Below are 15,625 nucleotides of genomic sequence, written 5' to 3'. Positions count from 1 at the left end.
ATCACGTAACCTGCAACAGTCGTAAGTGTAAAAACTGGATATAAAGTCCCTTTTTCTCCCAGCGCCGTTGAAACTTCGAACGGTCACTAAGCGAACTGCCGTAAGTGAAGGACTACCTGTGTGTGGAATATATGGAATAAGGTAGTGATGAGATTCAATTTTTTTTACTACCGGTTCTGTGGGCGTGGCTTGGTGGATGTGGTGTGGCTTGGTGGACATGGCAGGGGAAGGAGACTGCAAAATCTCCATTCCCACCCCACTCTGGGGCCAGCCAGAGGTGGTATTTGCCAGTTTTCCGAACTCCTCAAAATTTCCACTACCGGTTCTCCAGAACCTGTAAGAACCTCCTGGATTTCACCCCTGGAATAAGGGAATGTGTGAATGTGTCCCTCAACCTAGGCTTTAACAATAGAGGAATTGCTGTCTTTGCAGGGCAGACTATCAACTGAAGACAAGGAGAAACCCCTTCATTGGAAACAAAGCCAAAACTTTCCAAAACTTTTCACCTGCTGACATCACCTTGCCAACAAAAGTGCCTACAGTCAAGGCTATGGTTTTCCCAGTTGCAATGTGTGGCTGTGAAAGTTGGACCATAAGAAAGGCTGAGCGTCAAAGAATTGAGGCCTTTGAACTCTGGTGCTGGAGAAGACTCCTGCGAGTCCCTTGGACTGCAAGGCGATTCAACCGGTCAGTCCTAGAGGAGATCAACCCTGACTGCTCTTTAGAAGGCCAGATCCTGAAGAGGAAACTCAAAAACCATGTTTTCCCAAAAATAAGAGCGGGTCTTATATTAATTTTTGCTCCAAAAGGCGCATTAGGGCTTATTTTCTGGTTAAGTCTTATTTGGGGGGAAATACAGTAATAAATGCATCCATCAGGCTGACAATCTTAACTCGGGCTTATTTTGGGGGTAGGGCTTATATTACGAGCATCCTGAAAAATCATGCTAGGACTTATTTTCCAGTTAGGTCTTATTTTCGGGGAAACGGGGTACTTTGGCCACCTAATGAGAAGGAAGAATTTTTTTTAAAAAAAATTTGATTTATATGCCGCCCTTCTCTGGAGACTCAGGGCGGCTTACAGTGCATTAAGCAATAGCCTTCATACTTTTGTATATTTATACAAAGTCAGCTTATTGCCCCCACAAACTGGGTCCTCAATTTACCTACCTTAGAAAGGATGGAAGGCTGAGTCAACCTTGAGCCTGGCGAGATTCGATCTTACTTTAATTGCAGGCAGCTGGTGTTAAATTACAGTGCTTCTGTCTGTTGAGCTAAACCAGGCTCCACTGGTTTAGCTAAACAGAGCATTAGGCTCTTCTCACTGGAGAAGAGCCTAATGCTGGGAATGACTGAGGGCAAAAGAAGAAGGGGATGGCAGAGAACGAGGTGGCTGGATGGAGTCACTGAAGCAGTCGGCGTGAGCTTAAATGGACTCCAGAGGATGGTAGAGGACAGGAAGGCCTGGAGGAACGTTGTCCATGGGGTTGCGATGGATCGGACACAACTTCGCAACTAACAAACAGCAACAGCAACAACCAGTCGCATCTCCCCGTCACTTCTCGCTGCTTTTGCACCCACCTCTTCCACCAACACAGTGTCCCCGATGAACAGGGCATAGGTTTTCTCCTCAGGTTTCTTCCCTTCCCGGTTGGGCAAGTCCGAGAGGCCAACGTTGAGGCTGAACACCATCCCTGGAGAGAGAGAACACAGCTTCATCAGTCAACCAGCTACCTACAAGGGGATGCCGGACTCCCTACCCACCACAAAGGTGTACGTGTCTTAAGACTCCTTTGAATGCACACTAATCGGCATACTTTAAAATGAAATTCCGTTGCATGCAGCTCTCAAAGGGCCACTGCCTCCAATCTCCACTACATAAACGTATGTATGTGTGTGTGTGTGCGTGTGTGGGCGTACATCGATCTGGAGCTCTGTTATCGGCTTCTTTTTGGAGGGTTCTAATTATTGACTCACCTCGTGGCGGTGGCACTGACAGCCCCGCCCAGCAGGAGCCCCTTGCTGCCACTCGCACGCGTCGCCCTGGCCGGAGCTCTGTTATCGGCTGCAGATGCCTTCCGGCAGACATCTGAAGGCGAAACGGGAGGCCGGGGCGATGCGTGCGAGTGGCGGCAAGCGGCCGCAGAAGAAGGCGAGGCAGGTGTCGGGGTGTGCGAGTAAATAGGGCAGCTCCACCCCCCCCATCCCCACCCTAGCTTATTTTTTTAGCTGTGTGCCTTGTCCCATCCCCTGCACTCCGGGTGGGCGGGGTCTTAATTAGGGCTAATTTTGTGGGTGGGGCTTAATTTGATAGTATGTGCTGAAAAATGTGATAGGGCTTCTTTTCAAGGTGGGTCGTCTTTTTGGAGAAATACGGTATATATATAAGATAGATAGATAGATAGATAGATAGATAGGTAGATAGGTAGGTAGATAGGTAGGTAGCAGTGGTGGGTTGCCCCCGGTTCGCACCGGTTCTATAGAACCGTTAATAAAACCGGCGGGTGGCCCTGCCCATCGACCCCAATGTCACCAAAATGCTTCTGCGCATGTGCGTATACTGTATTTCTCCAAACAGACGACCCACCTTGAAAAGAAGCCCTATCACATTTTTCAGCACATGCTATCAAATTAAGCCCCACCCACAAAATTAGCCCTAATTAAGATCCCGCCCACTCTGGGGTGCAGTGGCCCACTGCAAACCGGCAGTAAAAGTAAGTAGGACCCACCCCTGGTAGGTAGGTAGGTAGGTAGGTAGATAGGAGGAGAGAGAGAGAGAGAGAGAGAGAGAGAGAGAGAGAGAGAGAGAGAGAGATAAATAGAGATAACGTATACCCACATGTATTATTATATGACCATATAATAATATTATATTATAGTCCTGCTAGAAATACTTCAAAACCTCCTCCCAAAAGGGAGCATCAGAAACAGACCATCAAGTGGGTGTGTGGGGTCTCTAACAATGCTTGTTAAGAGTGAGTGGGGGGGGGGGGGTTCAATGTATTTTCCAAAGCACCAGAGGGCAGGACAAAAAACAATGGATGGCAACAAATCAAGGGGAGAAGCATCCTAGAATTAAGGAGAAACTTCCTAACAGTGAGGACAATTAAGCAGAAGTTGTGGGTGCTTCATCCCTGGAGGTTTTTAAGAAAGAAGACTCGACAGACTCTTTGTTAAATGATATATAGCCGTGATGGTGAACCTGTGGGCGTATCTGTGGGCACGTGAGTGTTGCCCTAGCTCAGCTCCAACATGCATGCATACGCCGGCCAGCTGATTTTCGGGCCTACCGGAAGTCGGGAAACGGGCCATTTCCGGCCACCAGAGGGCCTCTGGGGGGTTGGGAGAGGCCATTTTTGCCTTCCCCAGGCCCCAAAAAAGCCTCTGGTGCCTGGGGAGGGCGAAAAACGGGCCTACCAGGCTCACTCGTAACCTTTTTGCCGTCGTGTGCCAGAAGCGGGGGGAGTGCGCGCGCATGTGCGGGAGGGCATTATGGGTGTGGGCATGCACGTGCGTGACACCCCTCCGCACGCTCCCCCCCCTCTTTTGGCACGCGACGGCAAAAAAGTTAGCCATCACTGATATATAGTATCATGGAAATGATATAGTATCTCTGTTGCAAGGGGTTGGACTAGAAGACTTCCAAGGTGCCTTCCAGCTCTATTCCGATGGATGGATTGAATTGAGAACACAGGACCCGCCCCCGTCACTTTACAGGACCCGCCTACCCGAGTCTCACCTTTCTTGAGGCGGTACTGGTTTTTGCTATTGATGACGAGGGATCCCTCTCGGAACTCAATGCCCATGGCAAACCTAGGGAAGAAGAAAGGATGAGTCCTCCTAAGGACGTTTACATCGGAGCTCAACTTCTCTGAAGTTCCTCGGGAGGGAAACGCTGGTTACCCCAAGTTCTTGGTGATTTTGCTCAAGAGCTCCGGCTTCTGCTTCTTCACCATATCCATGACAGCGGCGTAGACCTCGCACAGCTTTGCACCTAATGTCAACGGGAAGCAGATCAGAGGCACGGAAGGCGGGGCTCCACCCTCAAGAGGAGACACGGCTCTTTTTGGCGAGGCGTGGGGGGGGGGCATCCATGGGGCTCCAGCTTTTTTCCCCCCACTCACCGTGCCGCAATTCCTTCAGCATCTCCTCCTGCAGTTGCAGCAGGAAGGCGTAGTTGTCCTGGGTTTCCTGAGGCGGGTCCACCATGAGGGTGCGCACCAGATTGGAACAGTACGATTTATAACGTATGCCCATGGCACAAGTGACGGTCCCAAAGTGCATGTAGCTCTTCTCGCTGAGGGGCAAGGAGGCCAAAGGTTAGAAACCGGAAACCGGCACAGTGTTTGAACTTTTTGAAGATCTCGTTCAGATGATTTACGTTGCTCTTGACTTTCTTGGAAGGAGCAAACCCAAAGGTGCTTTCTTCAAGACGGAACATACAGTAGCGGCCAAAATTGTGGAAATCTTTTGGGAAAAGTGTATTTTCTAAAACTAGCTAACAACACCACTTTTTTTTGGAGAGTAAAGGTAAAGGTTCCCCTCGCATCTATGTACTAGTCGTTCACGACTCTAGGGGGCGATGCTCATCTTTGTTTCAAAGCCAAAGAGCCAGCGCTGTCCGAAGACGTCTCCGTAGTCATGTGGCTGGCATGGCTAAACACCAAAGGCGCATAGAATGTTGTTACATTCCCACCAAAGGTGGTCCCTATTTTTCTACTTGCCTTTTTTACCTGCTTTCGAACTGCTAGGTTGGCAGAAGCTGGGACAAGTAACAGGAGCTCACCCTGTTATGCGCCACTAGGGATTTGAACTGCTGAACTGCCGTCCTTTCGATCGATGAGCTCACCGTCTTAGCCACTGAGCTACCAGGTCTCTTTTTTTGGAATAGTATAATCAAATTATATATCAATGGAAAGATAATTTAATCAAGAATGTAATGCCATAACTTTTATGAAGGATTTGCTATTAGAATAGCAGTTACGGTATAAAAAAGAAAAGTGAAACATATAGAAAAAAATGAGATACACAAAAATTACCACCATAGAAAAAACGAGATATACAAAAATGATCACTATGTCAGTTAATACTTAGTTGGGTAACCTTTAGCATGAATTACGGCCTTACAACATCTTCCCATGGAGTGAACCAAGTCTTTTTAGTTCTGCAGCTGTTCTAATGTGAAACCAAGATTGAATGATGGCTTCTGTTAACTGGGTTTTATTGCTGGGTCGCTTCTGACTAACCAGTTTCTTTAGTCGGCTCCATAGATTTTTAATTTGGGTTAAAGTCTGGGCTATTCCCAGGCCTTTCCAGCAGTGGAATAGGATTATCTTGAAACGCCAAAAAAAAAAAAGTGGTGTTATTAGCTATCAAGCCTCAAAAATACACTTTTCCCAAAAGGTTTCCACAATTTTGGCCACTACTGTAGAAATTATAAATATTTTCACTGGGTTGGCTTTTATTTACTCCTGCCATGTTTCTTTTTGCTCCTTCCACAAATGTCTATTGAGATTCTCAGTCATCCAGGTCATGGTTATTCCAAAGGTGGTTTTTCAAGAGGCAACTGGACTTTTGTTTTTCCTTGAAGACGTTTCGCTTCTGATCGAAGGAGCTTCTTCAGTTCTGACCTGTCACCGTGGTTTGTGACCCGTCAGAACCGAAGAAGCTTTTTGGGTGAGAAGCGAAACGTCTTCAAACTAAAAAGAAAAAGTCCAGTTGCTGCTTGAAAAAGCATGAACTGGATGAATGAGAATCAACATAGACATTTGTGGAAGGAGCAAATGGGAGACATGGCACGAGTAAATAAAAGCTAACCCAATGAAAATATTTATAATTCCTATGTTCCGTCTTCCCATTCTGTGTGGAAGTGGAATATGGACTGTAGAATTACTCCTATTATAATTATGTACATTATATTTATCATTCCTATGTTCCGTCTTCCCATTCTGTGTGGAAGAGGAATATGGGCGATATAATAACTTCCTATTATAATCATTCACATTATAATTATCATTCCTATGTTCTGTCTTCCCATTCTGTGTGGAAGAGGAATATGGACTGTAATTCCTGATTATAATTACGCACATCACATTTGTAAACAGGATTTATTTCCATGGCAAACCAGGATCGGTTAATGGTTGGTTACAAACCACTGACAAACCACAGTGATGGATGCTCCATTATGGCGGGCTCTCAAAAAGAGACTAGACAACCTTTTGTCTGAAATGGTACCCAATATCCTCCTTGAGCAGAGGGTCGGACTAGAAGACCTCCAAGGTTCCTTCCAACTCTGTTAATTCTATTATTCTAAACCTTTTTGCATATTCAGAAGTCGGGAGGGTTAAACTCTAGAAATGTCATTTATGCCTCCACCCGACGAGGAAAATAATCGAACTCCTAAGGAAAAGCAAATTTTTACACACATTTGCCTACCTGACAACACTGAACTTCAGATTGTAAGTTCCTCCACTTTGGATAATTGGGGGATAACACATCTCTACCGTGGAAGGGTCAGCTCCAGAGAGATATTTCTTCTCCTCGATGGCCTTCTCGACGGACTCGGCCAGCTTGCTGTGTCGTACTTTCTGCCAGATGATGACAATTGGAAGGTCATCAAACATAGAATAGAATAGAATAGAATAGAATAGAATAGAATAGAATAGAACAGAATTCTTTATTGGCCAAGTGTGATTGGAGACAAAAGGAATTTGTCTTAGGTGTACAGTATATGCTGTAAATTTAAAAAAAATAATAATAATCTGTTGCTAAAGTTCACCTCTGGGAACAGGGGTATTCCGGGAGGCCGATCCACCCACAATAAGCTTTTTCCTTATTTTCCTCCCCAAAAACTAAGGTGCTCCTTATAGTCTGAAAATACGGTATATACCACTTTACCGCCCTCTCTAAGCGGTTTAGAGAGTCAGCAGATTGCCCCCCAACAATTTGGGTCTTTATTTTTATCGACCTTGGAAGCATGGAAGGCTGAATCAACCTTGAGCCTGAACTGCCAAATTGCAGGCAGCCAGCAGGCAGCAGAAGTAGCCTGCAGTACTGCACTCTCACCACTATGCCCCATGAAAAGACAACTGGAGTTTCTGGTTTTTCTTTGAAGAAGTTTTGCTTCTCATCCAAGCAGCTTCTTCAGCTGTGACTGGATGGTGGGAATGGAAGGATCTTCGCTGTTGAAGACAGGTGCAGACGGGATTTCCAGAAAAATTCCAAACTACAGGAACCATTTGCACTTCAGTTTGAGGTGAAGACACACGGACTCATCCCCGACAGCCTGCAAATGACCAGCGGTCTACAAGGAGCATAAATCTTTCCATTCCCCACCATCCAGTCAGACCTGAAGAAGCTTCTTGGATGAGAAGTGAAACGTCTTCAAAAAGAGAAAGCAGAAAGTCCAGTTGCCTCATGAAAAAAAGCTCCTTTGGGACAACCATGACCTGGATGACTGAGAAGCTCCATTAGACAGAAGGCAGTATTACAGACTGACTCTGCTCACTGCCAAGTTAGATCCTGACCGGCTCAAGGTTGAACTTTTATCATCCTTCTGAGGTTGATAAAAATGAAGACCCAGATTGTTTGGGCGGGGGGCGGCGGCAATATGCTGATTCTGTAAGCCACTCAAGTGTTGTAAAGCACTGTGAAATGGTATTTATTTATTTATTTAATTTATTTATTTTATTTTATTTTATTTTACTTCCAATTTATATACCGCCCTTCTTCCTGGGAACTCAGGGCGGTGTACAGCCAGATAAAAACACATAATACAAACATTAAGAACAGATTAAAAGGAAATATCTCAATTTGGCCCAAAATTTAAAAGACATACGAATTTAAAATAATTTAAAAGGATTTGTTAGGGCAGCCTGGCTTGTTGGAAAAGGAAAGTTTTAAGGGCGCGGCGGAAGGCACGGAGGTCTTGGATTCTCCTTATCTCTGGGGCCAGCTGATTCCAGAGGCTGGGTGCCCTCACAGAGAAGGCCCTCCCCCTGGGGGTCACCAGCCTGCATTGCTTGGCTGATGGCACCCCGAGGAGACCCTCTCTGTGGGAGCGCACGGGTCGATGGGAGGTAAATTTATTTATTTATTTATTTATTTATTTATTTATTTATTTATTTATTTATTTATTATTAATTAATTATTAATTATTTAATTTATATACCGCCCTTCTCCCGAAGGACTCGGGGCGGTGTACAGCCAATTAAAAACACAAGATACAAACAACAGTTTTAAAATAGTTAAAAGTACTAAACAATTTCGGCCCGAATTTAAAACCCAAAATTTAAAACACCCAATTTAAAATCATTTACATAAATAGCCCTGCCTGGCGGAACAGCAGGGTCTTAAGGGCACAGCGAAACACACGGAGGTCGGAGATCTTGCGTATTTCCGGGGGCAGTTCGTTCCACAGGGCAGGAGCTCCCACAGAGAAGGCTCTTCCCCCTGGGTGTCGCCAGCCGACATAACTTGGCCGATGGCACCCTGAGGAGTCCCTCTCTGTGGGAGCGGACTGGCCGGTGGGAGGCTACTGGTGGCAGAAGTCGGTCTCGAAGGTACCCAGGTCCTAAGCCATGGAGCGCTTTAAAGGTGGTAACCAACACCTTGAATCGCACCCGGAAGACCACTGGGAGCCAGTGCAGCTCGCGCAGGAGGTGTGTCACGTCGGCGCAATGAGTCGTGCCCATAACCACCTGCGTGGCCGCACTTAGAGATTTATCTCTAAGTGCTAAGTGCTATTGGGGTCATACTATAGTAGTGACCAAAATTGCAGAAACCTTTTGGGAAAAGTGTATTTTTGAGGTTTGATGGCTAATAACACCACTTTTTTGGGAGGGGGGGGGGAGCTTCAAGATAATCCTATTCCACTGCTGGAATGGCCTGGGAATAGCCCAGACTTTAACCCAATTGAAAATCTATGGAGCTGACTAATGAAACTGGTTAGTCAGAAGCGATCCAGCAATAAATCCCGGTTAATAGAAGCAATCATTCAATCTTGGATTCACATTGTAACAGCTGCAGAACTAAAAGACTTGGTTCACTCCATGGGAAGACGTTGTAAGGCTAAAGGTTAAAGGTAAAGGTTTGCACATATGTGCTAGTCGTTCACGACTCTAGGGGGCAGCGTTCATCTGTTTCAAAGCCGAAGAGCCAGCGCTGTCCAAAGACGTCTCCGTGGTCATGTGGCCGGCATGACTAAACGCCAAAGGCACACCGAACGCTGTTACCTTCCCACCAAAGGTGGTCCCTATTTTTCTACTTGCATTTTTTAGGTGCTTTCGAGCTGCTAGGTTGGCAGAAGCTGAGACAAGTAACGGGAGCTCACCCCGTTACGCGGCACCAGGGATTCGAACCTCTGAACTGCCAACCTTTTGATTGACAAGCTGTGTCTTAGCCACTGAGCCACCACATCCCTATGCTAAAGGTTACCCAACTATCACCACTGACATGGTGATAATTTTTGTATATCTCGTTTTTTCTACGTGTTTCATTCTTCTTCTTTAGACCGTAACTGCTATTCTAATAGCAAATCCTTCATAAAAGTTATGGCATTAAATTCTTGGTTAAATTATCTTTCCATCGATATATAATTTTATGGTACTACTCCAAGAAAAAAATTGGTGTTATTAGCTAATTTTAGAAAATACACTTTTCCCCAAAGGTTTCCACAATTTTTGGCCACTACTGTATGTGGGGAAAACCGCTAAAGAACAATGCTTAGATCCAAGGAAGAATAATGACCTTCATAAAACGTAGATAGCTCCTTTCCCACTTTCCAGAAGGCCACAATATTCCATTTCACCCGGAAGCCGTTTAGTGACCAGATTTCTCCCCTTACCTCGTCGGCGTCCACAATCTCCATGACTCGCTCCTTCAAAAACTTGGTGAAGACTTCGGAAGTGATGGCAGCTGCTTTTCGCATCAGGCCGAGTTCCCCGTCCTCTTTCACCGCCATGGTGTAGGCCACCACGGCACTGATGTCCCCCTGCAGCAGAGTTTAGAGGGGAAGGTGAGTCAAGGCCCCAGATTCCCCGAGCCGGAGTAGTCTGTCACCCCGAGTGTCTGTTCTTCTCACCTTCTCAAAGCCTTCCTTGCTGAGGGCGTCGTTCCAGCTGTTCATGAACTCCCCGGGGAATTTGTCTTTGCTGAAGACCCCAAGGCGCTTGCCTTTCTTGCTGTTCTTCAGTGCGTCGATCATCTTGTCGAAGTTGGCCTTGTTGCTTTCATTCTAGAGCAAGGTGGGGCACAGAAGAAATCAGAACTGAGTGAGAAGCAATTTTTAAGCCCCCCTCAACCCTCCAAACTTATTTTATTTCACACAGTTCAGCAGGGATGGACCCGAGTGGGATGCCACACCCCCTTTTTTGCATCCCGGACAATCCCTCCGATTACTGTATTTTTCGGAATATAAGACGCTCCGGACTATAAGATGCACCTACCTTTTTTGGGGGGAGGAAAACAAGAAAAAAAAAACCTGCCTCTGCCTCCCAGCAATTTGCCTCCTTGCAGCAAACAGCCAACAGCCTGCTATAGTTGCATTTTTAGCACAGTCTGATTAGAACAAGAAAAAAAAATCTGCCTCCCAGCAATTTGCCTCCTTGCAGCAAACAGCCTACTTTAGTTTCATTATCATTTTCAGCATAGCTTGATTAGCACAAGAAAAAAACCTCCCTCCCAGCAATTTGCCTCCTTGCAGCAAACAGCGGAGGCGCACAGAGGCGGCAATAGGCAATGGAAATCCCTGCAGCCTGAAACAGCTGAGGGTCGGGAGGCCAATCCAACCGACAATCGGCTGCTTGTGCTAATCAGGCTGTGCTGAAGCTGAAACGGGCTGTTTGCTGCAAGGAGGTAAATTGCTGGGAGGCAGAGGCCAAAGGGTGGGGACCAGCAGGGCTACATTCGGTGTATAAGACGCACCCCAATTTTCACCCTTTTTTAGGGGGGGGTAAAGTGTGTCTTATACTCCGAAAAACACAGTAATAGAATGAGTGAGTTGGAAGGGACCTTGGAGGTCTTCTAGTCCAGCCCCCTGCTCAAGCAGGAGAACTTATAATATTTCAGACAAGTGACTGTCTAGACTTGTCTTAAAAACATCCAGTGATGGAGCACACGATTTCTGGAGGCAAGCTATCCCACTGGTTAGTTGTCCTTACTGTTAGGAAGTTTCTCCTTAATTCCAGGTTGCTTCTCTCTTTGGTTTGTTTCCAACCATCGTTTCTTGTCCTGCCCTCTGGTGCTTTGGAGAATAAGCTGACCCTCCTCTTCTTCGTGGCAGCTCCTCAAGTACTGGAATACTGCTATCATGTCACCCCTAATTCTTTTCTTTTGACTAGCCAAACTCAAATCCTGCAGCCGTTCTTCATAGGTTTTAGTCTCCAGGCCTTGGATCATCTTAGTTGCTTTTCTCTGAACTTTTTCCAAAGTCTCAACACCTTTTTTGTAGTATGGGGACCAAAATTGGTTGCAGTATTCCAGGTCAAGGGTTTTATAAAGCGGTAGTAATACTTCACTCCATTATTTCAAAATAGCCAGCATGTCCCTAAAGTAACCTTAAAACCTGCGTGAGCTGCACTGGCTCCCGGTGGTCTTCCGGGTGCGCTTCAAGGTGTTGGTTATCACCTTTAAAGTGCTCCATGGCATAGGGCCTAGCTATCTGCGAGACCGCCTGCTGCTACCGACGACCTCCCATCGACCCGTGCGCTCCCACAGAGAGGGCCTCCTCAGGGTGCCATCAGCCAAACAATGTAGGCTGGTGACCCCCAGGGGGAGGGCCTTCTCGGTGGGGGCTCCCACCTTCTGGAATCAGTTGCCCCCGGAGATAAGGAGAATCCATGACCTCAATGCCTTCCGTCGTTCCCTGAAAACCCATCTTTTCCAGCAAGCCGGGTTGGCTTAAGAAGAAATTTTTAAATTCTTTTAATTAGTTTAATTAGTTTGTGATTTCTTAACTTTCGGGCCAAAATTTATATATATTTTTAAATGTTTTTTAATATTTGTATTCTATGTTTTTTATCTTGGCTGTACACCGCCCTGAGTCCTCAGGGAGAAGGGCGGTATATAAATTGGAAATTAAATTAAATTAAATTAAATTAAAACCCACAACGAAAGACCCATCCTCACACCGCTTTCCTAAAATTTTTCCAAAGCTTGTGCATTCCAGGTGGAACACAGATATCCTTACAGGAGCCGTGGCGGTGCAGTGGTTAGAATGCAGCACTGCAAGCAAACTCTGCCCACCACCAGGAGTTCGATCCTGACCGGCTCAAGGATGGCTCTGCTCTTCATCCTTCCAAGGTCAGTGAAATAAGGACCCAGATTGTTAGGGGCAATACGCGGTGCAATTATGAAGCGGTATGTAAGTCTGAGTACTATTGTGTTGTGGCCCGCCAGCGACCAGTGGAGCTGGCAGCAGATTCGGACACTGAGGAGGTTGAGGAGGAACATGGGCCAGTCCTGGAGTCTGGGGAAGGCTCTGATGAGGGCTCTGCGTCAGAGGCAGAGAGGGGGCCAGGGCCGTATGCCAGCTATCAGCTGCCTTCGGAGTCAGACATCAGTGAAGCAAACAGGTGGAGCCTGTTCCCAGTGTGCAGATGTGCAGAGTTGCCAGACGAAGGGAACAGTAAAGAACAAGGGTCGACTCAGGAGTAAAGCCGCAGGTGGACGGTGAATGGCTCTTCCCATAGAGAATAAAAGAAGAGCGAAAGGGGAGTGGAGTTTGCAGGAGACAATTAGTCTGCTTAATTGGTTCGTGACTCCGAGACACATTGCCAAGTTTTGACGATATTGGCCTGGCAGCTCTCCAAGCCAGATAAGGTCTGTGACTGTAAATTCTCCCTTGACAGACTTTGCTGGATGTGAATGAGAGGAATTCACAGTAACTTAATAAAAAGGTTTTTTTTGTCGGGACAAGAAGTCTGCTTCATGCTCTTGGGAAGCCTAGGTCAGAACATATTGCTCTTGCTATCCTGTGCTATTTACCTTTTCCCGTACAAGCAGGGTGACAGCTGGCACCCCGTTCGTATTCTCGTTGCTTTTGCTGTTTGCAATCTGCTTCAGGAATTCCACCTTCTTTTTGCTGGCCATAAAGATGATCTTGTCTTCGCAGAAAATCATGATGGTGTCCGTGAGTTCGTAGCCAAAAAGCCACGTCTGGGGAGTGGAAGGGGGGGGGGAGAGGGAAGAGGACAGGTGATCAATGAGGATCTTTTCCCGCACCTGAGAACCCCCCCTTTCCCAAACTGCTTGAAGCATTGCCAGCCCCAGACTGGCTTACCTGCAGGGCCGTGGACTTGGCATAGACGGTCTCTTCGTCCACTCCCACGGAGACCACGATAGCGTCAATGGTCGCATATTCATCCTCTCCTTTCTGCAGGAAAGACAAGAATTCCAAACTCAGGGAGAGAGTTTGCTATTTAACACCCAGTGAATTTTCCCCAGAAAAAAAGTTGTGGCATGTGTGGAAGGTCCCAACCTATAGAGTTGTTAAGTGAATCCATTTTCCCAAATGGGCATTTTTTGCTGGACAGAGGAGGTAAATGGAGGAAACTGGCAAAAAAAAAAAATGTAAAAAAAAAAAACCTTAGTCATATGACCACAGGACACCATAAAGGTGAGCTGACTTCCAAGCACTCAAAATACAATCAAATGATTACGGTGTGTTGTGTTAGCGCACTTGTGTGTGTGGCCATCATTACTTTGAAAACGGGTCATTTTGAGAGGGTCCGTTGTAACTTTGAATAGATTTTAAGCGACTGGTTATAAGTCAAGTGTCAACTTGCAAAGCATCTCTGGCCTGCTCTCGAGTTGCCATAGGCAAGAGGGATGGGAAACCGACGAAGCAGCATGGCAGCCAAAACCAGGAATACATTCCAGACATATCTCTCTCAAGGCGGTCTCCTAGGGTTACCCACAGCGGCCAGAGGGGAGTGATCTCTACAGCCCTCGAAATTGGCCAGAGTGGAGTGATCTCTTCAGCCCTCGAAATTGCTCCGTTGGTGAATGTGATTGATGACACATCCTGGTGGGAGGTGGGAAACAGGTCATGATTGGGGCGTAAATTGGGGGTCAGAGTTGGCTTCACCTGGAATGTGCCAACATGAAGCTCCTAATAAATAACTGGATTTCTTTTGAAACTTGGCTCGAGGCTCATGATTTAATTAGGGCATCCGTCGGAACCCTGACATCAAAGATTACAAGTAGCCCTCAACTAACGATCACAATTGAGCTCAACATTTATGTTGTTAAGTGAGAAATTTGTTAAGTGAGTTTTGCCTCATTTTACAACTTTTCTTGCCACATTTGTTAAGTGAATTACTGCAGCTGTTAAATTAATAACATGGTTAAAGTGAATCTGGTTTCCCAGTTGACTTTGCTTGTCAGAAGGTTGCCAAAGGGGATTACAGGACTCCCAGACACTGCGACTGTCATAAATGTGAGTCAGTTGTCAAGCATTGGAATGTAAATTACGTGACTGTGGGGATGCTTCCAATTGTCGTAAGTCTGAAAAATGTTAAGTCACCTTTTTCCATAATGTTGTAACTTTGAACGGTCACCAAATGAGCTGTTATAAGTTGAGGATAGGCCTGTGCCTGTATTTAGTTAGTTAGTTAGTTTATTATATTTATATACCGCCCTTCTCCTGAGGGACTCAGGGCGGTGAACAGCCATGGTAAAAACAATGTACAACAGATATTAAAAGCTTATTAAAATAATTTATGTAACCAGCGGTTACATTTTATACTGAAGTATATGCCAGGTTTTTTTCTCATTCAAATTCAGTCACCCACTTACTTCCCTGAATTATTAGATAAAAGATTAGCTGCTTTGCTTGGGTTTCGATCCACTCAATGCCTTTTTTCCCTGGATAGGTTTAGGTACACCGAGCCGCGGTGGCGCAGTGGTTAGAGTGCAGTACTGCAGGCTACTTCTGCTGCCTGCCGGCTGCTGCCTGCAATTTGGCAGTTTGAATCTCACTAGGGGCAAGGTTGACTCAGCCTTCCATCCTTCCGAGGTGGGTAAAATAAGGACCCAGATTGTTGGGGGGGGGGGCAATATGCTGCCTCTGTAAACCGCTTAGAGGGGGCTGTAAAGGACTGTAAAGCGGTATAGAAGTCTAAGTGCTATTGCTACTCTAGAAATTCAGTCTCCCAATAGCCTTCTTGAATACACATGATGTCCATTTGTCTACTTAAATACAGGTTAATGAATATACTATAGCTTGTGCTGTAACTATGGATGATTATAATAGCTGACATGTTTTTTCTTTGAATATTCAACGTAGGGCCAGGAAGGCAAGAAGACATATGATTTGGGGCAGATCATTATCTTGTTTTTCTACCCTGAGTGTCACTCAGAAACCACGGAAGTCCTCTTAACATCTTAGACCCACGATGGCGAACCTATGGCACACATAGCACGCGTAGCCATATCGGTGGGCAAGCGAACTCAGCTCGGGCATTCGGGGCCCACCAGAAGTAGGGAAACAGTCTGTTTCCTGCCTCCGGAGGGCCTCAGGTTGGGGTGAGGGTGGGGAAGGCCCATTTTTTGCTGTCCCCAGGTTCCAGAGCCTTTCTGGAAGTCTGGGGAGGGTGAAAACGGCCTCCCCCCCCAGAGGCCCTCCA

At 46.2% G+C, this 15,625-nt stretch overlaps 1 protein-coding gene across 1 annotated transcript in view; it reads right to left on the bottom strand.

Annotated features, from left to right (window-relative positions):
* Window positions 1-15,625, bottom strand: part of SUPT16H (SPT16 homolog, facilitates chromatin remodeling subunit) — a 51,784-nt gene that overhangs the window by 27,416 nt on the left and 8,743 nt on the right. Inside the window, exons 2-10 of the mRNA XM_034427061.3 lie at window positions 13,279-13,371; window positions 12,984-13,154; window positions 10,081-10,233; window positions 9,844-9,990; window positions 6,435-6,586; window positions 4,124-4,296; window positions 3,903-3,993; window positions 3,739-3,812; window positions 1,581-1,693 (exon numbers count right to left, since the gene is read on the bottom strand). Of these exons, the coding sequence (XP_034282952.1) occupies window positions 1,581-1,693; window positions 3,739-3,812; window positions 3,903-3,993; window positions 4,124-4,296; window positions 6,435-6,586; window positions 9,844-9,990; window positions 10,081-10,233; window positions 12,984-13,154; window positions 13,279-13,371 (1,167 nt within the window). The remainder of the gene's footprint in view (window positions 1-1,580; window positions 1,694-3,738; window positions 3,813-3,902; window positions 3,994-4,123; window positions 4,297-6,434; window positions 6,587-9,843; window positions 9,991-10,080; window positions 10,234-12,983; window positions 13,155-13,278; window positions 13,372-15,625) is intronic.

Source organism: Pantherophis guttatus, chromosome 4, assembly GCF_059756535.1.
Source record: "Pantherophis guttatus breed Tessera chromosome 4, ASM5975653v1, whole genome shotgun sequence".
Lineage (NCBI taxonomy): Eukaryota > Metazoa > Chordata > Lepidosauria > Squamata > Colubridae > Pantherophis > Pantherophis guttatus.
Note: the sequence above shows the minus strand (reverse complement) of the source record. Positions and strands in the feature narration are given on the sequence as shown.